The sequence below is a fragment of the Schistocerca gregaria genome, chromosome 3 (assembly GCF_023897955.1).
Source record: "Schistocerca gregaria isolate iqSchGreg1 chromosome 3, iqSchGreg1.2, whole genome shotgun sequence".
Lineage (NCBI taxonomy): Eukaryota > Metazoa > Arthropoda > Insecta > Orthoptera > Acrididae > Schistocerca > Schistocerca gregaria.
Genome location: NC_064922.1, coordinates 516,389,336 through 516,415,741, shown reverse-complemented (window position 1 = coordinate 516,415,741; position 26,406 = coordinate 516,389,336). Strand labels below are relative to the sequence as shown.

The window sequence follows — 26,406 nt, the reverse complement described above, 5'->3', positions numbered from 1 at the left end:
ATTAAAACACACAGTTTAATTGTGTTACAGTAAAATATTGAGAAAATAGGACATTATTCACTGTAAATAAGTATTATTTTACCTCTTTAGGTATATTTTTCATGCATATATTGGTTGTGTGATTGTGAAGTAGACGCCATTCCTGTATCGGAGGAGTAACCGGTTGAAGTATGATTTGTTGATGTAGAATTTGTGATAAATAGTTGATATTTTTACTATCATCACAAACCAAGGATATGGTAGTTTTCCATTTCATATTTTTGTTGTTTCAGTAATGGGGAAATCGCCGATGGCATATCACGGACATGAGAGAAGCAGGCACTATAACTATTCTCGGAATAGTCAGTCTCGAAATCGGAGACCGGAAAATCAAGGATTCGCGCCAGCGAACTACATTTATACACCAGATCGTTTCCTAAGGTATTAGCGTGCATAGCGAAGACTTCAATCCTTACCCATAGCGAAAGTTATGCCTGCTCTCTCATATCCAGTTTCGTGTAAATGTTGTGTGCTGTACTAGATATTTTATTGTTGTTTTCAATATGAAGTGTTTACGTTCATTTACAGACAGCTGCCATCGTATCGCAGGGGTAGTCAACAGAGAGGCCCAGGAACAAGCCAGCAATATTTGACGGTAATCTTAGTTGTGACATTTGTATTTTCTGTTACAGATAAATTTATCTGGAAGCTCATTTTGAATTGCATATAGAAAGAACATATTGTGTCAGCGTTTATTTTCGATATACATGAGTAATAATGTGCAGCGTTCTGTTTTCCCTTTTACGTAAATAACTCGGTAAATTTATGTCTCCCAGCACAAAACAAATTGACAGGCATCACTAATTATTTCTGTTGCACTGCTGTATCATTCCATTGTCTTTACCCACAGGGGCTAGGAAATTTCTATTTTGATTAGTTTGTTCGTTTTTAGTAAATACTATGTAAAGACAGACAACTGTGTTGGACGTGCCTTCCCTCGCACACTTGTAGTGTATGAGAAAAGAATGTTGAATTGAAAGTCTGTTTTATTCTGCTGCATTTGCCAATCAAACTATCAGATACCACCTAATTCAATGAACCAGTTTGTTTGCCCATTTTCCTCACCATCAGTTTCACTCTCTGCTGAAAGTCTTTGTAGGCCTACTACCTATGAACTGTGTTCACTTGGTAATATCATCCACAAGTGGGTTTCAGCATATTGGTGCTATCATCACTGTCTTTTTATTTCATTGAGACTACTGATTAATAGTTGTTTACATTTTGTAGAACCTTGATTAACTGGCAGAATAGGTTGCCTTAGTTTGTTTTGTGTTCTTGTCAACAGTTATGGTTACAGTTATATAAAATCTTGGTTGTAATGACCGTTTGATCTGTAGCAAGGCTGAGGTGAAGACTACGTTGAAAGTTGACACTTTGACTGTGAAGTGACAAAGCCAACAGGTGCGAAAGTAGGCAATTTGGTTGTGATAACAAACTGACCAGTAGTGAAGACTAATTTTTACATCCACTCAGTATGGAATAATGAAACTTTTATCACAGTTCTGACTACAAGACTTTGAATTACTCTATGAAGGCACTACAAAAGCAAACCTGCTAGTAATTTTCGGTGAATTAAGAATCACCTATTTGTGGCATAGATGAGTTGAAAGATATTTGTATAAGGCAACAAACATTTGTTTCTAGGTAACATCCTGTAACTAGTAACCATTGCCATGTTTGTTGGGCTGTTATTGACAAAGCCTCTAAAATATGTTTGGAAGAAAATAATAGGTTCATTCAAGTCAAAGTATCACAACCGTATTTAAACTGTCTCTACTGCGCATGTGCAGCTTTGTAATAGTTTCAACTATCAGAACTATGTGGGTTTACTCGAACTCATATTTAGCGTAATTCATTGTCTGATTGCCTGTAGTGTTAGTTGATACCTCTACTATCTTTGCATTTCACAAAAGTTTCTGGTTTAAATAATCATTAACTGTACTGGGTACATTCCCCCCCTCCCCCTTTTTTTCCATGCCTGTCAAGTGAAAATATTTACACAAGTATTTTGTGTGTTGTGCCTCTCTTTCACTGTATTGTATTGTCTTTTTTAGGTTGAGGTACCATACTATGCCTACTACATTATGCAAAAAAAAAAAAAAAAAAAAAAAAAAACATACTGTGAAATTTTAGAAACAATATGAGTGTTATTTTGCATGTGTCTTATTTTCTGCATAATGTAGAAGGCAAAGTATCTTATAACCACAAATAGATGGCTACAGTGCAAGACAGACAGCAGAACACAGAAACATGAATGCAAATATTTGATCATGATTAGAACTTCTCGTAATATGTCATGCGAAGCACGGAAAAAATAAGTGCGGCAGTGTCATTATTGTAATTAAAGAATGAATGACAGTTACAGGCTTTCCTGAAACATAGGTAGATTGTGATGAATGAAATTATGAAATTGAGTCAAATGTTTCTGCTTCCCACTTCGGGTCGGCACTTCTTGGAGAACCGGTGATATATTATGTTGACTGAAGACATTCATAATCATTTCTGACATCACTTTCCTCATTGACATCCTGTGTTCTTTTACATATTTTGATTGGGAAAAAATTGATCAGTTTGTCTCATTGATTTTGATAGCATTAATTTTGTTGCTGATTCACAATACAGTACAGATGATCAGTACCAATGTTAATAAACAACAAGGCAGTAAATACCCAAACATTACATCTTAAAGAAAAATTATGGTTGGTTTAGTGGGTAGGGAGTGGCCACAATGTGTGCGCTGGTTAAGAATCTGATATGCAGCTTAATTTCACTACTATATGTGTAACAGTGTCGGATGTTTGTTTATGCTATGCCGCCTCACCTGTAAAGTGAGTCAACTTATTGTGCCCATGACATTTGTAGCAATGAATATTATATGCGACTCCCAATTATTGGTGCGTGTGATTAGATCTTTGTATGGAAGAGAGAAATTTATTCATAAAAACATAGATGATGTGACTTGCCAAACAAAAGCACTGGCAGGTTGATAGATACACAAACATACACACAAAATTCAAGCTTTAGCAACCAACGGTTGCTTCATCAGGAAAGAGGGAAGGAGAGGACAGGTATATACAAGGCTTGTGACTGTGTATGTGCGGATGGACGTGTGTGTGTGTGTGTGTGTGTGTGTGTGTGTGTGTGTATACCTGCCCTTTTTTCCCCCTAAGGTAAGTCTTTCCGCTCCCGGGATTTGGAATGACTCCTTACTCTCTCCCTTAAAACCCACATCCTTTCGTCCTTCCCTCTTTCCTGATGAAGCAACCGTTGGTTGCGAAAGCTTGAATTTTGTGTGTATGTTTGTGTATCTATCATTTGGTTAGTCACATCATCTTTGTTTTTAGATATATTTTTCCCACGTGGAATGTTTCCCTCTATTATGTATACAGTGTGTTACAAAAAGGTACGGCCAAACTTAAAGGAAACATTCCTCACGCACAAATAAAGAAAAGATGTTATGTGGACATGTGTCTGGAAATGCTCACTTTCCATGCTAGAGCTCATTTTTGTTTCGTCCACCTATGCTCAATGGAGCACGTTATCATAATTTCATACGGGACACTCTACCTGTGCTGCTAGACCATGTGCCTATACAAGTACGACGCAACATGTGGTTCATGCACGATGGAGCTCCTGCACATTTCAGTCGAAGTGTTCGTACACTTCTCAACAACAGATTCGGTGATCGATGGATTGGTAGAGGCAGACCAATTCTATGGCCTTCATGCTCTCCTGACCTCAACCCTCTTGACTTTCATTTATGGGGACATTTGAAAGCTCTTGTCTACGCAAATGGTACCAAATGTAGAGACTCTTCGTGCTTGTATTGTGGATGGCTGTGATACAATACGCCATTCTCCAGGGCTGCATCAGTGCATCAGGGATTTCATGCAATGGAGGGTGGATGCATGTATCCTCGATAAAGGAGAACATTTTGAACATTTCCTGTCACAAGTCACGCTGGTACGTTCTGTTGCTGTGTGTTTCCATTCCATGATTAATGTGATTTGTAGAGAAGTAATAAAATGAGCTCTAACATGGAAAGTAAGCGTTTCCGGACACATGTCCACATAATATATTTTCTTTCTTTATGTGAGGAATGTTTCCTGAAAGTTTGGCCGTACCTTTTTGTAACACCCTGTGTGTGTGTGTGTGTGTGTGTGTGTGTGTGTGTGTGTGTGTGTGTATATATATTTCTACAGAAAAACCCCTTCAGGGAACAAAATTACACTAGAACATGTGAAATTATCACAAGTTTTTGATACACAGTTCCTTTGAAAGGCTAGCAACAACCTAGAACTTCTTATCTTCAACAGGAATGCTAAGACACTGAACACAAACAGCTCTGCACATGCGTGTTCAGATCTCTTTGAGGTAGGCTTATTAAATGCTTTGGAACCAGTCAGAAGAATTTTCTCTGATTACTCAAAACTGGTTAGAATCGTCAATTGGCCCCAACTCAAACAGCTTGCACCCAGTGACAAACCGTGGGAACTGGGAGAATGCCTGTGTTGAACGCTTACCCGTGGTTGCAACAGTATCTCAAAAGAACTTAATATTTGAGTGATATCTTTTCTTATGCCTAGTTTATATGATGACACTGGGTTGCACACAACTGTGCTACCGGCCACTGTACATGCATGCCACACATTTGCACAACTCATTGGTGAAACCAAAGCACCTTCGGCTTGTTCTAGCTTTGGCAACACTAGTTGCATGAGTTTTGAGGTTGGGTGTGTTCATAGATTGTAAACAAACTGAAATATGAAATGGAGGATAATGTTCACTTCTTGAATATCTATGCTTTGCACGGGTATTAGTGGGATTTCAGTGTTGTTGACTATAGAAACTAGCAGCAATATGTTTCTGATCTGGAGACCATCATATACCATCAGGGCGTAGATGTTTTAACAATGTCTCAGGTGCAGGGCAAAATTGATTAAATCAGGAGCACATAGACAAATGATTTAGGAAATATCCAGGCAAGTAAAAATCTGGCTGTGGAACCGCATTAGTCTAAAAGACTTAAATATCAGGGTTTGAGTTGGCGTGTTCTTTTTTAAGGAATAGAGTTGACAGAAGCAGAGGTTACACAAATCTGGAAGCTGCATTATTCATGCAGTATTCACCTATTTAAGTCACAGTCGTGCATCACTTTCACAAATTGTAGTACATGTGTTTAAGCTATGAAATATTGGCATGGTACAGATCCATATTGAAGAGAATAGTTTGCAAACCATTCTCTTCTTAATGCGACCTGCTTTGAATATCTGCATCTACACATATACTCTGCAAACCACCCTGAGGCGCATGGTAGAGGGTTTATTGCTGTTAATGTTAATAATTATTAGTGTTACTGAAAAAGTGTTATTACCAACTAAACATGAACAGTTCTGGTGACATTCTAAGATGATTAAAAAATAAACTTCTTGGGTCCTCCATTATAAATGCTTTCAGCAAGTTCACTGAGCACCCAACCTGATAACTTTTCTTTATTCAGTCGTAATTCAAATCATGTTTCTTATCTTTTACTTATGCAACAATTCCATGCAAACAAGCGTTAACTTCACCACAACTTGTGCACCTGCCAAAACTTTCATTTCAGACACAACTTTGTCACCCACAAAACAATAAAACTGAAGTGTATACTAGTGTCATCATGTCTACAGTCATATATGAAACCATTTGTGTGCAACTCATTCTATGCAGTGAGTGGTGCAACACAATGTAGTTGTGTTTAGGTTTTGCCTTCATGTAGTTGGTTAATTTGGCCATATTGGATATAGAGGAATGCCCGTGCGTGGTGCTTAGAGGGGAAACATTCCACGTGTGATATATGTATATAACCAAAGTTGATGTGACTTACCAAACAAAAGTGCCGGCAGGTCAATGTTACCCAAACACACACACAAAATTCAAACTTTCGCGACCATGCCAGGAATGTTTCCCTCTATATTTTCAAAACTACTGACCAAATTTGCTTAATTAGTCAGCTTCAATTGTGTGCGTGCGTGTGTGGGTGTGTGTGTGTGTGTGTGTGTGTGTGTGTGTGTGTGCGCGTGCGTGTGTGCGTGTGTGCGTGCGTGTGTGTGTGTGCGTGTGTGTGTGCGTGTGTGTGCGCGCGCGTGTGCGCGCGTAAGCGCTGGTAGATAGACAAAATAAAAAAACACACAAATTTCGAGCTTTCGCAACCCACGGTTGCTTTGTCAGGAAAAGGGTAGGGGAGGGAAAGACGAAAGGATGTGGGTTTTAAGGGAGAGGGTAAGGAGTCATTCCAATACCGGGAGCGGAAAAAGACGTGACTTAGGGGGTAAAAGGGACAGGCATACACTCGCTGCCGCCTCCCCCCCCCCCCCCTTCCCCCACGTGCACACACACACACACACACGTGTGTGTGTGTGTGTGTGTGTGTGTGTGTGTGTGTTTTTCTGTGTTTTTTTATTGTGTCTCGTTTGGTAAGTTACAGCATTTTTTTAAAAATATATATGTATTTTGTTGTCGTGGTCTTCCAGTCCTGAGACTGGTTTGATGCAGCTCTCTATGCTACTCTATCCTGTGCAAGCTTCTTCATCTCCCAGTACCTACTGCAACCTACATCCTTCTGAATCTGCTTAGTATAGTCATCTCTTGGTCTCCCTCTACGACTTTCACCCTCCACGCTGCTCTCCAGTACGAAATTGGTGATCCCTTGATGCCTCAGAACATGTCCTACCAACCGGTCCCTTCTTTTGGTCAAGTTGTGCCACAAACTTCTCTTCTCCCCAATCCTATTCAATACTTCCTCATTAGTTATGTGATCTACTCATCTAATCTTCAGCATTCTTCTGTAGCACCACATTTCTAAAGCTTCTGTTTTCTTCTTGTCTGAACTATTTATCGTCCACATTTTACTTCCATACATGGCTACACTCCATACAAATACTTTCAGAAACGACTTCCTGACACTTAAATCTATACTCGATGTTAACAAATTTCTCTTCTTCATAAACGCTTTTCTTGCCTTTGCCAGTCTACATTTTATCAACCATCATCAGTCATTTTGCTCTCCAAATAGCAAAACTCCTTTACTACTTTAAGTGTCTCATTTCCTAATCTAATTCCCTCAGCATCACCCGACTTAATTCGACTACATTCCATTATTATCGTTTTGCTTTTGTTGATATTCATCTTATACCCTCCGTTCAAGAGACACTGTCTATTCTGTTCAACTGCCCTTCAAAGTCCTTTGCTGTCTCTGACAGAATTACAATGTCATCGGCGAACCTCAGAAAGTTTTTATTTCTCCTCCATAGATTTTAATACCTACTCCGAATTTTTATTTGTTTCCTTTACTGCTTGCTCAATATACAGATTGAATAACATCGGAGATGGGCTACAACCCTGTCTCACTCCCTTCCCAACCACTGTTTCCCTTTCATGCCCCTCAACTCTTATAACTGCCGTCCGGTTTCTGTTCAAATTGTAAATAGCCTTCCGCTCCCTGTATTTTACCCCTGCCACCTTCAGAATTTGAAAGAGAGTATTCCAGTATATAAGTCTACAAATGCTAGAAACATAGGTTTGCATTTCCTTACACTTTCTTCTAAGATAAGTCGTAGGGTCAGTATTTTTTCCTCTCGTGTTCCAACATTTCTACGGAATCCAAACTGATCTTCTCCGAGGTCGGTTTCTACCAGTTTTTCCATTCGTCTGTTAAGAATTCATGTTAGTATTTTGCAGCTGTGAATTATTAAACTGATAGTTCGGTAAGTTTCACATCTGTCAACACCTGGTTTCTTTGGGATTGGAATTATTATATTCTTCTTGAAGTCTGAGGGTGTTTCGCCTGTCTCATACATTTTGCTCACCAGATGGTAGTGTTTTGTCAGGATTCTCTCTCCCAAGGCTGTCAGTAGTTTTAATGGAATGTTGTCTACTCCCGGGGCCTTGTTTCGACTTAGGTCTTACAGTACTCTGTCAAACTCTTCACGCAGTATCATACCTCTCATTTAATCTTCTGGTACGTCCTCTTCTATTTCCATAATATTGTCCTCAAGAACACCGCCCCTGTATAGACCCTCTATATATTCCCTCCACCTTTCTGCTTTCCCTTCTTTGCTTAGAACTGGGCTTCCATCTGGGCTCCTGATATTCATGCAAGTGATTCTCTTTTCTCCAAAGGTCTCTTTAATTTTCCTGTAGGCGTATCTATATTACCCCTAGTGAGATAAGCCTCGACATCCTTACATTTGTCCTCTAGCCATCCCTGCTTAGCCATTTTGCACTTCCTGTCGATCTCATTTTTGAGACGTTTGTATTCCTTTTTGACTGCTTTACTTACTGCATTTTTGAATTTTCACAGTGAAAGATTGTGCTTCTTCATTATTGGGGATCTTTACTTAATGAAATATATTTGAAAGAATAGAACAGACTTCTATTTAAAAAATAAATAAATCTGCCTTGACGAGCTCTGTGCGCTAACAGGGTTTAGGCTATAGGTGAGAAAACAATCATTAATGGACAGCTCTGGGGCATTTGCTGTAGCCCAGTTGTGTTGGCCTTGTTCTGAGCAGTATGAGGTTCTTGGCCCAAATGGAATTTGCTAATTTACTAAAAAAAAAATACCCTGAGGATCTGGTGGACTTCCAGTGATTTCTCACGTTCCATGTCTTAGACATATCCTTGGGGCTTGTTCATCAGACAATTTTCCTTTGAACCTTTCCTATATTAGGATAGATAAGATGTACTTTTCATTCGGATTGACATGTAGTTAGAAAGAATACACAACAAATATTTGCAAAGAAAAGCAGATACACTAATTTATGTTCTACAGATCCTGAGTCAGGTGGTCCTTGTGGATGTGGAATGGGTCTAAGAGTCTTATATATTTATATTTCCATTTAAAAGGTTATTAATCACACAACATGTAAAAATTTACCTACTAAAGTTTTTATTTAACATCAATATTTTTCTCTTTGGCAATTATACACCAGACGTGGTAGCAGGGCTGAAATGCTTCAGCTGGTAAGATCTTTAACATGTCGGTCACATTCTTTTGAATTTTCTCAAGAGTCTCAAAATAATGTCCTTTTAAAACCTTGTTCAGTGTTGGGAAAAGAAAGTCTCAGGGACTCTGATCAGGTGAATAGGGGGGCTGTGAAACAAGAGGAAAACATTTTGAGGTCAAAAATTCCATGATGGAAGTGGGGCATTGTCATGATGCAGCACCCACTTATCTGCAATGTTCGAACTCACTTGATTTACCCTTTTCCATAGCCTTTCAAGAACATATTTGTAAAACACTTAGTTGACAGTTTGTCGTGAAGGAACAAATTCTTTATCCATGATATCCACACCATCAAAAATCCAGATCAGCATTGTTTGGATCTGTGATTTGCTCGTTTCAAACTTCAATGTGTTCTTGGGCTTGCAAAAAGATTATTTCTGCCAGCGAAAAACTTATGTTCTTGGTAAGGAATGTTCCCCATCCCAATGGGCCTGTTTCTGTTTTTCAAAGGTGACATCCACAGATTCCCCAAGTTTAATACAAAATGTCATTGCTTAATGTTGCTCTAAATTCTGCCATTCCATTTTTGTAACATACAACAGGAAAACAGTTTCACTGATAATGCCCTCAAAAATCACGTGATTGCTGCATGGAGCTGAAACTTGACTGAGCAGCTGGACAGGAAGAACACACAGGCCAACATAAGTAGAACAACTTAATTCACCATACATTAGAGTGAGTGAAGCAAAGAATATTGGTGTGAGTTATTTGCTACATAAACATTGTGGGGATGATTAGAGAACCAGGGGAGATACAAATTTCTGTGCTGACATCATCAATTCAATTGCTGTGATAACTGGCAATGAGGAAGACATTAGTATGTCAATGCGTGGTTGCTTAGGAGGGGGGGTAGAATTGAACCAAATTTGGAGAGAAACCAATAGGGTGCCCATTCTGAAGATTCTATAAATCACCATGTTTAACCAGAAGATACAGATTTTGGATAAATAGTTCCAATAACACAAACAGTATACCATTAAAGAATTATATCAAAATGGTTAATGGGAATACTTTCATGTGTAATAACATAGTTTTCAATAATATCATCAGTGTGGCATAAATACTATTAAAGTCAATTGGCAACAAGAAGGATGTTCATTGTGGAAAATTTAACTTTCTATTAAAAGATGTTTTTCTATAACAGCAAAAATAATTGGTTATTCGTGTATGTACCACATTAATAATTTTTATGTAATCTTAAGTCCAACACTTTATTTAAATTTGAAGAACACAGTTGCAGATTTCTTTCACTTTTTCATGTTTCTAGAAATAAGCTTTAAACACAGCAACATACACTTAGGTGGGAAAAGTCGTAGGCTAGTGATATGCACATATGCAGATGGTGTTAGTGTTGCATTCACAGGGTATAAAAGTACAGTGCATTGGCAGAGCTGTAATTTGCAAGAGATTACTGCAGCAGTTTGGTCCCTTAGGAATTCACACATTTGTAATTTGTACCAAGTGTTTCATGTGAAAAGGTGTTCAATATGATTATCACTGCACAATGGGAACTAACAGACTTTGAACACAGAATGGTAGTTGGAGCTAAGTGCATGGAACATTTCATTTCAGAACTTGTGAGAAAATTCAACATTCAGAGATCCACAGTGTCAAGAGTATGCTGAGAATACCAAATTTCAGGCAGGCAGTGGCCAGTGGCCTTCACTTAATGACCAAGGCAGCAGCACTTGCGTAGAGTTGCCAGTGCTAACAGACAAGCAACAGTGCATGCAATAACCTTCGAAATCAATGTGGGGCGTACGATGAATGTATCCATTAGGACAGTGCAGTGAAATTTGGCGTTAATGGGCTATGGCAGCAGGTGACAGTATAGTGTATGTTCCTGTGTTTAAAGCTCATTTCTAGAAACATGAAAAAGTGAAAGAAATCTGCAACTGTGTTCTTCAAATTTAAATAAAGTGTTGCACTTAACACATGCTTTGATACAATAACTTAAGATTAAATAAAAATTATTAATATGGTACATACACAACTAATTTTTTTTTTTTGCTCTTATTATAGAAAAACATTATCTTTTAATACAAAGTTAAATTTTCCACACTGAACGTCCTTCTTGTTGCCAATTGACTTTAATAGTATGCCATTGCTAACAGCACGACATCACCTGCAGCACCTCTCTTAGGCTCATGACCTTATTGGAAAAGTGTGGCCGGGTCAGATGGGTCCCAATTTCAGTTGGTAAGAGCTGATGGTAGGGTTTGAGTGTGGCATAGACCTCAACAAGGCACTGTGCAAGCTAGTTGTGGCTCCATAGTTATGTAGGCCGTGTTCACTGAGTCCTCAGCCATTCGTGGACTTTATGTTCCCAAACAACGTCACTAGGCCACAGTTGTTCGTGATTGGTTTGAAGAGTATTCTGGACAATTCGAGTGAATGATTTGGCCACCCAGATTGCCCGACATGAACGCCACTGAACATTTATGGAACATAATCAAGAGGTCAGTTCATGCATAAAGTCGTGCATTGGCAACATTTTTGCAATTATGGGTGGCCAGAGAGGCAGCATGGCTCAATATTTCTGCAGGGGGACTTTCAGCAAGTTGAGTTGCTACATTGTACTGGGCAAACAGAGGTCCGACACAATCCCATGACCTTTGTATTTCACAATTTGTAAAATTTTCCTGGGTCAAGAGTAATCAGTTTTTTGTTTCTCCTGTAAAATTTTGTTTTTTCGACAACTCTTCAAAACTTCTCTAGTGAGAGGACCCACAGGTCCTGATAGTAGTGCTTTTGAGGTGCAACAAGACATACTAAATGGGCCAGAGCAAGATTTTTATTGACTTTTCCCCTCCACTTTAGTTTTGGCCAGTCTTTCTCCAACGTATATTCGCTTAGCCCAAACTACATGTATTGTGGTACTGCTTGATGTTGTCAGTGATGCAATTTGACAACTTCCCTGGGTCAGGAAACCAAACTTCATTGCAAGAGTTGCATCACATAGCTCCGATGTTGGATTGTTGCCAACACAGAAATTGTAAAGTTACTGTTGCTTTCTGAAGTAGTGCCAGTAATTTGTGTATTAGGTATGTGCTGGGTAACATGTTGTTGTATGTAAGTTGTTGAAACTTAGAATGCAGCAAAGGTGCATTAAAGATAAATTTAACTTGCTGCAGTAGTTCATTTCATCCTGTATTTGTAAGCTACTGTGTAGGGTAGGTACAAGTTCGGTAGTGGTTATTGAAGAAAGACACCCCACTTAATTTCAGAAAACTGCATCAACTAGTTTGTACATACCCAAATCAAGCACTAATACTTCACCCTCTCTAGACAATCCAAAGTCCTGCTCTGTCAGTACCACCAAAGGAAGTCATCTTCAGACCCAGCAAGACTATTGGAAATTCCAGTTTCTTCTTTCTTCTCTCCTCCTCCTCCTCCCGTGACTAGTTCTTCCGATATTGACCCCCCCCCCCCCCAAGCAGCAAACTTCGGTGGTACACACACTGCAAATGGTCTACTGCCATGAGTTGTTTTGTTCATCATGTGCAGCGTGGTTTTAATTAATAAAATGCAGCTACTTACACAGGTCCCGTATGGGCTGGAATTAATGTGAAACCAGTTTCCACGGGGGGGGGTCGGGTCGGTCAGTTGTATTTTTTCCGCGAGTGTAAATGTGGTGCTGTGAATGGAAGGAAGTCAAATAGAAATGTTCCTATGTGTAATCTATCAGGAACGGGATGTGGGGAAAAAAGTCAGTCAAGTGAGAAAGGCATAGTGTTGATTTCATTATTAAATGCTTCTTACACAGTTTGTTCAAAATCAGTGCCGGAGATGTCGATGAGATGCTGCATCTGTAAAATGATGTGATTGAAAGTTTCTCATAACAGTTCCAGTAGCATAGCAGCAACATGTTTCCTTCAGATCACGTGGAGACTGGAAGTGTTCCTGGTAAACACATTCTTTTAGATATCCCCACAGCCCAAAGACGCATGGATTGAGATCAGGTGATTTTGAAGGCTCTGCATCTGGGAAACCTCTGAAGGCAACACATTTATGGAAGGTTGCATGAACACTTTTGCAGTCAGCCACTTTGAATGCAATGTTCTATTTAAATTGCCGTATATCAAGCTGCATTCAGTTTAAAAATATTAAAAATAACACCCAGACTATCATAATTCTTTACTTCAAACAATGGAAAATCCAGGATTATGAAAAGAATTGATTGCTACTCACCATGTAGCAGAGTTGCTGATAGGCACAACAGAAAGACTGTTAAACAAGTAAGCTTTCAGCCAGAAAGGACTTTTATCAGAATTACACACATTATTTGTTTGTCTGTTATTGACAAAAGCTATAATTGTGGGATTCTTTTTGTTGTGCCTATGTGCAACTTAATATTGTTTCAGTATAATTACACTACACTCAATTTAAAGAAAGCTCAATAATATACCTAAATCTATACAAATTTCTTCTGAGAACAAGAAAAATGAAATTTTTAATATTATTTACAGATATAGTAATTATAATAATTGTACATTATTTTCTGCCCGATGTATGCCATTCTGTATCGCCTGAAAGTGAAATACTCAATTTACATATCCCACTTTTGTCGTATGCTGTGCTTCAGGCACTTTGTGAAATGGATGTGGTAGCAGCTGTAGTATGTCTGGTGTGACCATTTCACACTGTTGTCACTTTCAATCAATGTACCAGCAAGAACATCATTGTCACTTTCCGAACTGCTGCTACTTTCACTGAAATATTATCATTAACATTTTCCAATAACTCAAGAATTTTTTTGTCGGACACATTTTTATATAAAAAAATTTGGAAATTGCGAACATAAAAAAATACCACAGAAACCGTATTAAATAACAAAATGTAAAAATCTATTACGAAGCACAGCACAGTGTTAGCAAATGAACAAAACAATAGCAGAGTTATCAGTCATCGGTATTTCACTGCAGCAACGGTCAAAAGTCTATAACTATTTACGTATGCATAAATCTAAGTGTTAAGCCTCAAGATTGAGCATGCTAACTACATCAAGGGACAAATTTTATAAGCTGAGTGATAGTAAACATTGTACCAATGAATCAGCACTCTAACAGTAGGGGCTAATTAGTTGCCTTGACATTCAGTGTGTTAAACACATCTTTCACTGTGCGAGCAATGTGAGGTGATGCCCCACCATGCATGAAAACTGAACTTTCCGAACAGTTGCACCTATCCAAAGCAGGAATTACATGCTGTACAAGGAGGTCTTGATAACATCTAGACTTAACAGTGCACGTAAGAGGTCCTCTGGGTTAATTGCCTTCAAAGAAAAAGGTATTCATTAACTCACACCCTATAATCACATACAACGAATGCAATGGTTCTTCGTGCACAACGTGTGTATTCACTCAACCCTGTAGTGTAAAATGTGTCTGATCACTCCATAGAGTATTGCTTGCTCACATGTCACCAACTTAGGTCCGTGGGTGAAACTGAAAAGCAAATTCAGAGTGCTGCTGCAGATCAGAAGGTTTCAGTTGCTGCGCCATCTGGATCTTGTATGGGTACCGGTGAAAAGTAGGCCATAAAACTTTCTGTACTGTTGATAAATATGCAATGGACAATTCTGATGACATTGCACAAGCACTGTTAGAGTGATGTGGTGCTTGGTCAGTTTCAGCAACAGCAATAGCAACCTCATCAATAACTACATCTTCCTTATCCAGGTGCTACACCAAGTTCATGTGTTTTTGAATTTCATTATCATCTTTAAACCGTTTAATGACATAGGGCCTCTACTCAGATCTTTCAGTATGCTCTACTCACTCAGTACAGCACTATAATAACTATTTTTCACAGAAAACTGTTTCACTAACAGTACAGTTTCTTTTTCTCAATAGGTATACCATTCTCTCACATTATGGCTTGTGAAATGACACTGTTGTACAGTGTATAGCACCAGATATGCATCTGGTGGCCACAAGTGAAACAAATGTTGTTCTTGGTTGTTGTTTTTCCCCCCCCCCCCCCATAAATTGGTTCTACATTAGCATATCTACCAGATTTCACTGCCATGTGATAATTATAGCTGACACTGGACCTCTGTGAGTAGCTGCACATTAATCATAACCAGCCAGTAGTTTCTGTGGAACTCGAACTAAGTGTGAATGGTTGGTTGATAACACTTCTAGTGGGTACAACATACTTTTGTACTGGTAGGAATAATCACTAGGTAACTATTTCCTTCCTTCACTTTTTGTTTCTATTGATTGCCAGCATGTCCACCATCCTTCGTTGGCTATGCCATTGCCAGTCTTGGCTGACCCATGGACACATCCTCTGACATGAGGACCCATGTGATGTCCGCCTGACAGTGGCCCACATCCTACTAGACTGCCCAAACTTGGCTGCTTTGAAGCAGTATTTAACCTGCAAGGCAAGCTACCTCTGGTGCTAGTGGACTACGCCAACGTGACTTACCAGGTTTTACATTTCAACTTCAAGTGTGGTTTCTACTCACCTCTGTGAGGTTGGCCACATTGACCGCCTGAGAGATTGGAGAGGCACCACTCACATACCCTGGCCCAGGGGGCCCATGGCAAGCCTTGCTCAGCAGTCTGGTGGGGCCACTACCCATCCCACCTTTTTATTCTCTTCTGTTTATTTGTAATGTTGTATCTTTCCTAAAATTTTATCATCTTGTCTCTGCTGCTCGTTTTCTTGGGGTAACGAACGGTGAGGTGATGCTGGTTGGATGCAGAGGTTGCATCTCCCATGTACCCTGCTTCGGGGGACCTCCAACTGCATTGTGGGCAGGGAGACTCTCCCACCTTTCCCCACTCTCACTCACCTCCTACTTTTCCTTGATTTTATTGCTGTCTAATTGTATTTTGCATATAATCATTCTTCCCAGGAATTGCCTTTTGTATCCTCCTCCTGAGGATGAAGAGATTGATAACCTCACACTTTGGTGCCTTTAATTCCAATAACTAAGCAACCACAAAAACTAACAGAAGCATTGATTTTAAATGAAGAAGTGTTCCTGACCACTTATCTTACATTGCTGAAATCCAGCCTAGGACCAGTTCCCATTATAACTGTAATTTTTATTTATGCATATGTGAATACCAGCTGGGAAGCTTTCTCCCTTGGCGACGGAACACCACTAACGGTTGCATTTTTTGTCCCGTTCAAAATAGGATCACCTAATGCTGATGAGGTATCAAACTGTTTTCATAAGCTTGAGACAGTTAATGTGCCATTGTAGTTCTGCGACATACAGAAAAAAATGTCACTGCTTAAATTGGTGAACCCACCCATGTTTAACTTCAAATTCCATTGGCAAAATGCTTTATACGTACTATTTTGCAACCTTCAGTTTCAATCGTAGCAATTGTAACAGCATATTCACATTTCTTGTTTTGAACTACAAAATCGAGCAAGTCTTTTCCCAGGTCAGGATATTTGCACTTTTCCCATCAAATTGAACACTTGACTTTTTAAAAAGAGTTTCTCTTCAGTTGCACGCCACCAATAATTATTATCCGCAAACCCACAGTCCCCCACCCTCTACCGAACAGTTTCCCTCGTCCTCTGACCTGTTACCCCGTCCCAATTCACAGTTCTCGATCACTCGTGTGCTCTCTTAGCTCATCAAAGGATTTCTTCTGAAAGTTAGCATAGTTGTCATTCTCTTTTATGTGTGCCTGTCAACAACTCGACACTTCTGCTGTTTGATGAACTGTGTCCTTTACCCAGTTTACATAAAGCATGTTATCAATTTATCCACAAGGGACACTGCACCTCAACAGCTCTGATATCTGTGTGCCACATTTCAAGCCAATGCACCTGCCACCCCTCCCTCCTGCATTCCCAACCCTCACACCTGATGCCTTCCTCCTCCTGCTTCCTGCCTCTTACCCCCATCTACCCACACCATCAGACACAATCCCCCATCCTAGTCCACTTAGCAGAACTGCAATCCCAGCATGCTCTCTCCATCCAGTGCACTCGTGTGCTCTCTTAGCTCATCAAAGAATTTCTTCTGGAAGTTGGCATAATAGCCATTCTCTTTTGTGTGCTGTCAACAACTCAACACTTCTACTATTTGGTGAACCACCTCCTTTACTCAGTTTATTTAAAGTCTGTTATCTATTTATCCACAAGGGACACTAATTAATTAATAATAAATGAAGCTAACAGTTACCACTAACTATAACTAGTGTGTTTTTGGTTTTGGGCAGATCATAGAAGTGCATTGAAGTTATTACTGATTTTGTTCTCATTTGAGACAAATGACATGTAGTAGTTCATCGAACAGTGTTTATTGTATGTGTATTTGTGTTCTTGCTATAGTGTTACAACATCCTTTTCCTCCTTGTTAAGTTGATTTTGTTATTCAGATAACAGGCAATCACCTGAAAGTTTATCACGCTCTTGCAATATATGGTTAGCTTTAAGAAATGGTCCTCATTTGGAATTCTGCATGTTGGTTGGTTAACACCAGCAGTACTTTTCTGAATCCAATCTATATAAATAAAAAAAAAAAACAATTGCTGCATGTTTGAAAGATCATCACTTGAGGATGGCTTGACAGATTTGGCTTTTTAAATGTCAGGACAATGTTTTAATGAAAGAAAATTTTTGGAAAATCCACCGGAAGAGTCCGAAATTTCGATGGTATTTTAGTATGAAAATCTCAATGAAAGAAATGTGATGTTCAGTTGGACAGTTCTGCTGTCACGTGTTTTCATAACAACAAAATTCTGCATTGACTTGATATTTTGTGAACAAGAATACCATTGAAAGTAATATTGCAATGTGTTATTGGTGGTGATCATATCTTTGGTATGTGGCAAAGATTGAATTGAGATCAGTTCATGATAATTTGGTGTGTTGTGCTAACATTTAATTGATTTCAGTTCCTGGTTTGTTTCTTTGGAAAAAATGCCACCAGTGGTGCATCAAAATATCAAGGGCCATATGTGAATGATCGAATCAGTGAGACTGATGAAGAGTGTAGACAGCATTTGGGGGCAAACCGAATAGGAATTTCTCAAGCACAATCCATTATGACGTGCACAATAGAGTTTGTTAGAGCTGACGCACAAAATAATTTGGAACATTGTTGCACAGTAATCTGGGCCTATTTGGAGATAAAATGATTCTGCTGGCCTAAGGTTTTCGCCAAACACTGCCAGTCATTCCAAGATCAACATGTGTTGATGGAATAAACGCTAGCTTGAAGCCATTGACTTTGTGGATATATGTAAAAACTCTCCAAGGTAACAACAAATACACAAGTCGCATAAGTGTTTTCGAAGCAGTTATTAGACATTGGCTGTAGAAAAATTCCGGTCGATGTTTCCATTGACCACATTTTGTTTCCACAACATTGAAACCGAGCGAGGTGGCGCAGTGGTTAGCACACTGGACTCGCATTCGTGAGGACGACGGTTCAATCCTGTCTCCGGCCATCCTGATTTAGGTTTCCCGTGATTTCCCTAAATCGTTTCAGGCAAATGCTGGGATGGTTCCTTTGAAAGAGCACGGCCGATTTCCTTCCCAATCCTTCCATAACCCGAGCTTGTGCTCCGTCTCTAATGACCTTGTTGTCGATGGGACGTTAAACACTAACCACCACCACCACAACATTGAAAGAAGAATGTTCCTGAATATTGCTACAAAATCCCTGTTTGGTTGAGTGAACGAGCCATTTTGGCAGTAAAAAATAAGGATGTAGACGATTTGATCGTAAAAATTCAGAGCTAAATTGGTGGCCATTGCATTCATTTAATTCAATCCATCCCTGATGAAATCATCAGTTACCCAATTGCATTTGCCAGGAATGCCACCACACACAATAACTTGAAGCTCATGGTCAGCTTAGTAATAATAGCGTTATGCAATCTGAACCAATTGCAATCATACGATGGAACAAGATTCTCTGTTAAGAAGCTGATTAACTAACGTGATGAAAAGCAAACGATGATCATATGAAAGTTTAAAGGCAAGGGTCTTCTAATTCCATGAATATTGACTTGCCTTGTTTTTGCACTTAAGATTAATAAATCACAAGGCCAGTTGTTGGAAGTACATTATTATTATTAGTTTTCTTTCTGGACAGAAAGACAAAAAATATCGTTCGTCACCTAGTGTTGCGATGCGTGCATTAAGAACATCAAAAAATTACTGTCAAAACAATGAATTCCTATTTATTTCATTTCAGTGAATTCATGATCATACTGAAAGTGTTCTTTCAATTCTATAAATTCAATGAAGGATTCCATTGGATGAATTCCTTCTTGAGTGACTGACTGGAAACAATGGACAGCTGAAACCATTGGGGATATAGAAATGCTAGTGAGTAAACACTTGCTATTCTTGTCCCGAGAGAGTGCAGCTCTACTATATGGTTAAATATTCCGGAGTTAAAATAGTCCCGATTTGGATCCCTGAGGAGGGGGGTGGGGGTACTACTCAGGAGGACGGCGTTATCAGGAGAAACAAAAGTCATGGTCTACAATTTCGAGTGTGGTCAGATCCCTTAATCAGACAAATAGTTTAGAAAATTTAAAAATGGGAGTTGATAGATTAACTTAGTTAGAGTGGGAATTAGTGAAGCTCAGTGGCAGGAGGAACAGGACTTGTGGTCAGGTGAACACAGGGTTATAAATACAAAATCAAATAGGGGAAATGCAGGAGTAGGTTTAACAATGAAAAAATAATAAAAAATAAAATAAAGTAGGAACACAGATAAGCTACTATGAACAGTGTAGTGAACACATTATTGTAGCCAAGATTGACACAAAGCCCACATCCACCACAGTAGTACAAGGTTGAATATGTGGAAGAGATAGGGAGACACCAGAAGGCTTCAGATTGATTAAATAATGGTAAGACAGAGATTTCAGAACCAGATGGGGAGATGTGGACTCTTGACAACAATTTATTGGTTATGATTTGCAGATTTAAACTGAAGAAACTGCAAAAAGGTAGGAATTTAAGGAGATGGGACCTGGATAAAAAGAAAGAACCAGAGGTTGTACAGTTTCAGAGTGAGCATTAGGGAACAATTGATGGGAACAGGAGAAACGAATACAGTAGAAGTAGCGTGAGTAGCTTTGTTGACAGATGAAATATTGAAGGCAGCAGAGGATCAGTTGGGTAAAAAGACAAGGGCTGGTAGGAATACTTGGCTAACGCAAAAAAAATGAAGTTAGTGAATGAAAGGGGATACAAACGTCTAAAAAATGAGATCGACAGTAAGTACAAAATGGAATGGTTAGAGGACAAATGTAAGGATGGAGAAGCACAAGTCACTAGGGGTAAGGTAGGTGTTGCCTGCAAGAAAATTATAGAGACCTTTGGAGAAAAGGGACCCACCTTTATGAATAGCAAGAGCTTAGATGGAAAATCGGTCTTGAGCAAACCAGGGAAAGCAGTAAGGTGGAAACACTACTTAAATGGTCTATACAAGGGAGATGTACTTCAGGGTAACATTATCGAAATGGAAGGGAATGAAGACAGAGATAAGATGGGAGATATTATACTGCCTGAAGAATTTGACAAAATACTGAAAGACTTAAGTCAAAACAAGGCCCCAGGAGTAGACAACCTTCCCTTAGAGCTACTGGTTGCCTTGGGAGAGCCAGCCATGACAAAAGTCTTCCATCTGGTGAGCAAGGGTATGAGACAGGCGAAATACCCTCAGACTTCAAGAAGAATGTAATAATTTCAGTTCCAAAGAAAGCAGAAGCTGGCAGTACGAAAATTACCAAACTATCAGTTGAATAAATCATGGTTGCAAAATACTAACAGATTCCTTATGTACAAATGGTGAAACTGTTAGAAGCTGATCGTGGAGACAAACATTTGGATTCCGTAGGAATGTAGGAACACATGAGGCAGTATTGACCCTACGACTTATCTTAGAAGATAGGCTAAGGAAAGTCGAACCTACACTTATAGTAGTAGTCGACTTGGAAAAGGCTTTTGACAATGTTGACTGGAATGGCTTCTTTCAAATTCTAAAGGTGGCAGTGGTAAAATACAGGGAGTGAAGGACTATTTACAATTTGTGTACAGAAACGGAATGACAGTTTTAAGTCGGGGGGGGGGGGGGGGGTTGTAATCTATATCTCCAATGTTATTCAGTCTGTATATTGAGGAAGCAGTAAAGGAAACTGAAGAAAACTGTGGAGTAGGAATTAAAATTCAGAGAGAAGAAATAAAACCCCTGAGGTTTGCCAGTGACATTGTAACTATGTCAGATGGCAAAGAACTTAGAAGAGCAGTTGAAAGGAATGGACAGTGTCTTAAAAAGAGAATACAAGATGAACATAAAAAGCAAAACAAGGGTAATGGAATGTAGTCGAATTAAATCAGGTGATGCTGAGGGAATAAGATTAGGAAACGAGAAACTTTATTTAGTAGATGAGTTTTGCTATTTGGGAATCAAAATAACTGATGATGGTTGAAGTAGGGAGGATATGAAATGTGGACTGGCAATGTTAAAGAAAGCATTTCGGAAGAAGAGAAATTTGTTGACATCGAGTATAGATTTTAGGGTAGGAAGTGCTTTCTGACAGTATTTGTATGGAGTGTAGCTGTGTGTGGAAGTGAAACATGGATGATAAACAGTTAGGACAAGAAGAGAATAGAAGCTTTTGAAATGTGATGCTACAGCAGAATCCTCAAGATTAGATGGGCAGATCACATAACTAATGAGGAGTACTGAATAGAATTGGGGTAAGAAGAAACTGACTAGAAGGAGGGATCAGTTGGTAAGACTCGTTCTGAGGCATCTTGGGATCACCAGTCTAGTACTGCAAGGAAGCGTGGGGGTAAAAACCGTAGATGGAGGCCAAGAGATGAATGCAGTAGTTGCTCAAAGATGAAGAGACTTGTGCAGGATAGAGTAGCGCGGGGAGCTGCATCAACCCAGTCTTTGGACCGAAGACAACAACAGTCATTTTTAATAGAGAACAGGAAAGCTGTGTTTATGGCTAGCTTTATAAACCTAACTGTTAGTAGATTACAACTGTATGAAAAACTATCAATAAAGCTACTATCCTAACAGATGTAGTAGCTGGAAAGGTCGTTTTCATACCACACATGCTAATTATTTCAAGCGCACACATTCATTTTGAGCTTCTATTCCCATTCAAGGTTTCAGTTGCAATAACAATAAATAAGGTCAGGGGTGAAGAATGGATGTAAAGAAAAGGAAGGAGATTATGGAAAGAGTGAGAGGGCACAAGAGATGTACAGAGATTGGGAGGAAGACAATGGACAGAGATGAGGGCAGGAGATAGATTTGGTGGGGGGGGGGGGGGGTGGAGATCAGGACATTTATCGATTTCCCATACATATTTAGCAATTGTGAAGCATTTCCGTGTTCGTTAGTTTATTCCGAATTTATGTAGGAATTTATGATCTTGACCATCGTAACAATAACCAGAGCTAGAGCTCTGTGTGAATCACCTTTAAGAAACATTGCGCTAGCTACTTACGTAAATAGTGCAGCAGCGGCAACAGGTTTCTGTAAACTGTACATAATGGACATTAGTTACAGTGGAATTAAATATTTTTAGCATACACTAGTATTTCGATTCACTTGAACATGTACAACAAATAAACACTTTCCTACAGTCATATCTCAAAGTTGTTTGAATACACCCTTTTTTTGTGACAAGTAACATTGCCATGTTCTATTATACATGATGGCCTGCACACACAAAACTTACAACATTATGTTAAAATACTTGTTCTGTTTATTTGCATGTTGGAATTCTGACAGTATGTTTTTTGCACAGTGACTTGCTTGTAAATTAAGATTACACTTTAACTTCTGCTTTTGGTTTATCTGTACATGTTAGCTGTATTATTGATATTTGACACTAAGGTATACTCTTTTTCATGTTTATACAATTGTATATTTCTTTTTGTTTCTGTACATAGGGCAGGTCATTCCACAACCGACCTTACTCGACAGCCCGTGTTCGCTCTCCATTGATACAGAAAAGACTACCACCACAGAGAAAACGCACAAGAAGAGACATGCACCCACCAGGGGACTCTGAAGCAGCTACAAAAAGCCGTGAACAATCAACAGGTGCCATTAAAAATGAAAATGAGCCCAGCTCTGAAGGTCAGCATACAGAGGAAGATCATTCTTCAAATGCAGTTCAGGCCTCAGTTCCACAAACAAGGTCGAGCACCAAAGCCCAACAGAATAAATCTGATGAAAACATAGGTGCAAATAAAGGTGAAGCTGAGGATGGGAAGGGAATAAGTCAGTCCTCAACTCCACAAACACGATCTTCTGCCAAAGTCAGAAGTAAGTCAGAAGAGATGATAGTCCCAGAGAAGAGTGAAAATGAGGATGGTGATAATAAAATAATCCGTACTACCAGAGGAAATAGTAAAGTAAGAAATGATGATAAAAGCAGTAGTACAGAAGCAGCCCATCTCACTGAAGAAAGAGTTACTGGCCATAACACCCGATCAGCTACAAAAGTGAAGCCTGATGGTAGTGATGAACCTGAACAGCAAGAAGAAGGAGGTAACATATCAAAGACAAGAAAGGTGAAGAAAGATACAAAAACTACAAAAACTGCAGTGCCAGACACGGAAGGTGACACAGAAAGCATGCATCGGCAGGAAACTGAGGTTCTTTCTTCGGTTGATACAGTAAAGAAAACGCATACCCAGGATCATTTGGAAGATTCTTGCCAGGTAAGTGAGGAGTTGACCTCAGAGGCTGTTCTAGAAACAGATCAACAGGCAAAAGAAACTGTGAAGTCTGAAGAGTTAGTGACAAGAAATGATAAAGAGGCCTCAACAGTATTGCAAAATGTGAAGCATATTGTAGGTAATAAATCGCCCAGATTAATATTGTCACAGATTGATAAGCATATAGAACCAAGCCCTGAAAAAGGAACAAATACATTTGCAGCATCCAGTGACATTGGTGAAATTAAGGATTCTCCAAGGCGTAGTTCAAGACGAGGTACAAGCAGAGTGAAAATTGATAAGGAAGAGATCCAGCTGCCGTGCAGAACACCACACAGAGATCATTCAAGAACACCAATTCATATTCAGCAACCAGCAGAGCAAAGGGAGACAGGTGACAGCTTTGCAGCTTCAATAAGGTCAATTTCATGCCGTCGGTCAATTCGGGACTCTCCCTATGTTTCAAAAATAAATGATTCTTTCCAGAAACAGAGAATTATTAAGCAGCAGGTAACAGTTAAGAAAACTACTAAAGAATATTTATCAGATAGTAAACTTGATGTATCTACCGAGAAAAGTATTGATGTGACCACTGAATCAGATGAATCATCTGTCTCAAGAGATAAAATAGGAAAAAGGAAGGCCTCTACTTTAGAAACTGCAGAAAAAGACCAAGATCATAAAAAGAAATGTACTGTAAAATCTGAGCAAAGCTCCTCAGTTATTTCTGCTGTTTCATCTCCATTGCAGTTGTTAACTCAAAAGCCAGAACCTGTGAGTAGCAGTACACCTCTGAAGGTGGTGGAATGTTGTGAAACTGTGCATATGGAGCTCTCAGAAGAGAGTATCACTGATGAGAGTGTGGCATATGAAAAAGCACAAGATAATATTTCTGAGCAATCTCTGTCGTTCGAGAAGGGGGCACCTGTCCCAGAACCCGTTTGTGAGCCTGTCTCTCGTAAGTGGTGTTCTATTATGTGAATCGTGGTGTAAAAGTTATCAAGCAAGTGTAGGGAACTTTGATTGCCCTTGATTTCTATGTGATGCCCCTTGGCCTGTAGGGTTCAAACATAAGTTGAAAAGACTGTAGTGCATGACGGAAAACAATTTCTATGTAGACTGTAGTCATCCTTATTGTAAGAATGAAACAAATGGCCAAAGCTTGTAATGTTGAGTAGTTTTTGTAGGAAGAAAACTCCAAGTATATAAGACTAATATTGTAGAAAACCTTTACAACTTTTTATTGTCTTTATCTGTATTCATGTTTTTAAAAGAAAGACATTGGCAAATGTAAAAATCTTTTGTACATGGCTCTTTTTGGAGAATTCAACAAAAACAGTATTATTGGTACAAGTTATTGGTTTTCATAGTGGTCTTCCAATACTTGTAATAAGAGGCAGATTACATTATGTCAGTACCAATTTTTGTAAACTGTTAGGTGTGTCTCACATTTTAAGCAATTTAATGCTGACAAAAAATAGTACAACTATCCGGGGAACAATATCTTCCTTTCTTCTTCTTCTTCTTCTTCTTCTAGTATTAGTACTTCCAAGGCTTGTTGATGGAAATGTGCAGTTCTTGTTCCAGGACTCGTTTCTCTTAGGCAACAGGTATATCTAATCACACGATCGTTCTTGAATCACTGTTCCCAAGCTACATTTAATCAATGGTTGTTTCCTGAGTGAATTTACTAGTGCAAACTTTTGGTTTTGACTAAATTGTGTGGTTTATTTTTTTTTATTGATATTCATTTGTTGCTTGTCACTGGTGGTATTTCGACAACGGTCATCATTTAAAGTGTTTCGTACTTAAATGTTGAGCCTTGCTTGTAATTGCTAACAGTCGCTCAAACACTTAAAGAATAAATTTGCCATGATGCTGTCGTAGAATACTCCAACTCTGATTGGATCAGTTATATCTGTTGCTGCCTCATATCCTTGTACACTATGGTCAGTGTGTTCACAAAGTCATTTGGTTTAGTAGTGTGCTAATTTAATATCACTTATTAAATATTCTTTGCTTTCAATACGATGTCAATTCTAAATACATCTAGTTTTCACGTCTAGCTTTTGTTGTTTTCATAAAGAACTCAATGTTGCAGTAAATTCGTGCATACACAGATATGACTGTTTAGTTGATAGAACATAATTCTGCAGTGATTTCTTTAACTTAAGTTTTGTGTCCAGTAATTGTTATAACCATGACTCAGCTGTCTCTCCTCAATTCATGAGGAGAGGCATTGCCCCCATTGCACTCTCATATTATGTGACATCATGATGATGCTCCATTTATTGAAATACTCTGTATGCTCATTCCAGACATAGTGTGTTCATGGTAAATATCAGACAGTACAAAATTTCATTCTTAATGTATATCTATTGCTTTTGTGTGTTTATATATGCTCACAATTTCATATGAACACATGATCATTGTCATATGTTGATTTTAAGATATGATATTGAATTTTATTATCTGTTGAAGTTATTTTTGACTGCCATTAAAATCTGTAATTCGTAAAGTATTTAATTTTCATTGTTTGATTTTTAATATCTGAGATTATGATGTATTAGAAATAGAGTCCAGTAATTATGTTTACAAAGTTGTAAAATAAACTTATTTTGCAGAGGTAA

The 26,406-nt window shown here is 38.8% G+C and overlaps 1 protein-coding gene across 3 annotated transcripts; it reads left to right on the top strand.

Annotated features, from left to right (window-relative positions):
• The first annotated feature begins 106 nt into the window (after nucleotides 1-106).
• Nucleotides 107-26,406, top strand: LOC126356141 (protein hsr-9-like). Of its 3 annotated transcripts, XM_050006857.1 has the most exons (4): nucleotides 107-168; nucleotides 273-420; nucleotides 568-634; nucleotides 23,003-26,406. In XM_050006857.1, the coding sequence occupies exons 2-4, from the start codon at nucleotides 275-277 to the stop codon at nucleotides 24,755-24,757; spliced, it is 1,968 nt and encodes a 655-aa protein (XP_049862814.1). In that variant the 5' UTR covers nucleotides 107-168; nucleotides 273-274; the 3' UTR covers nucleotides 24,758-26,406. The 3 variants fall into 3 exon arrangements, with proteins under 3 accessions (XP_049862814.1, XP_049862816.1, XP_049862817.1); XM_050006859.1 differs by lacking the exon at nucleotides 273-420 and having other exon boundaries at nucleotides 131-168; XM_050006860.1 differs by lacking the exons at nucleotides 107-168; nucleotides 273-420 and adding an exon at nucleotides 217-239.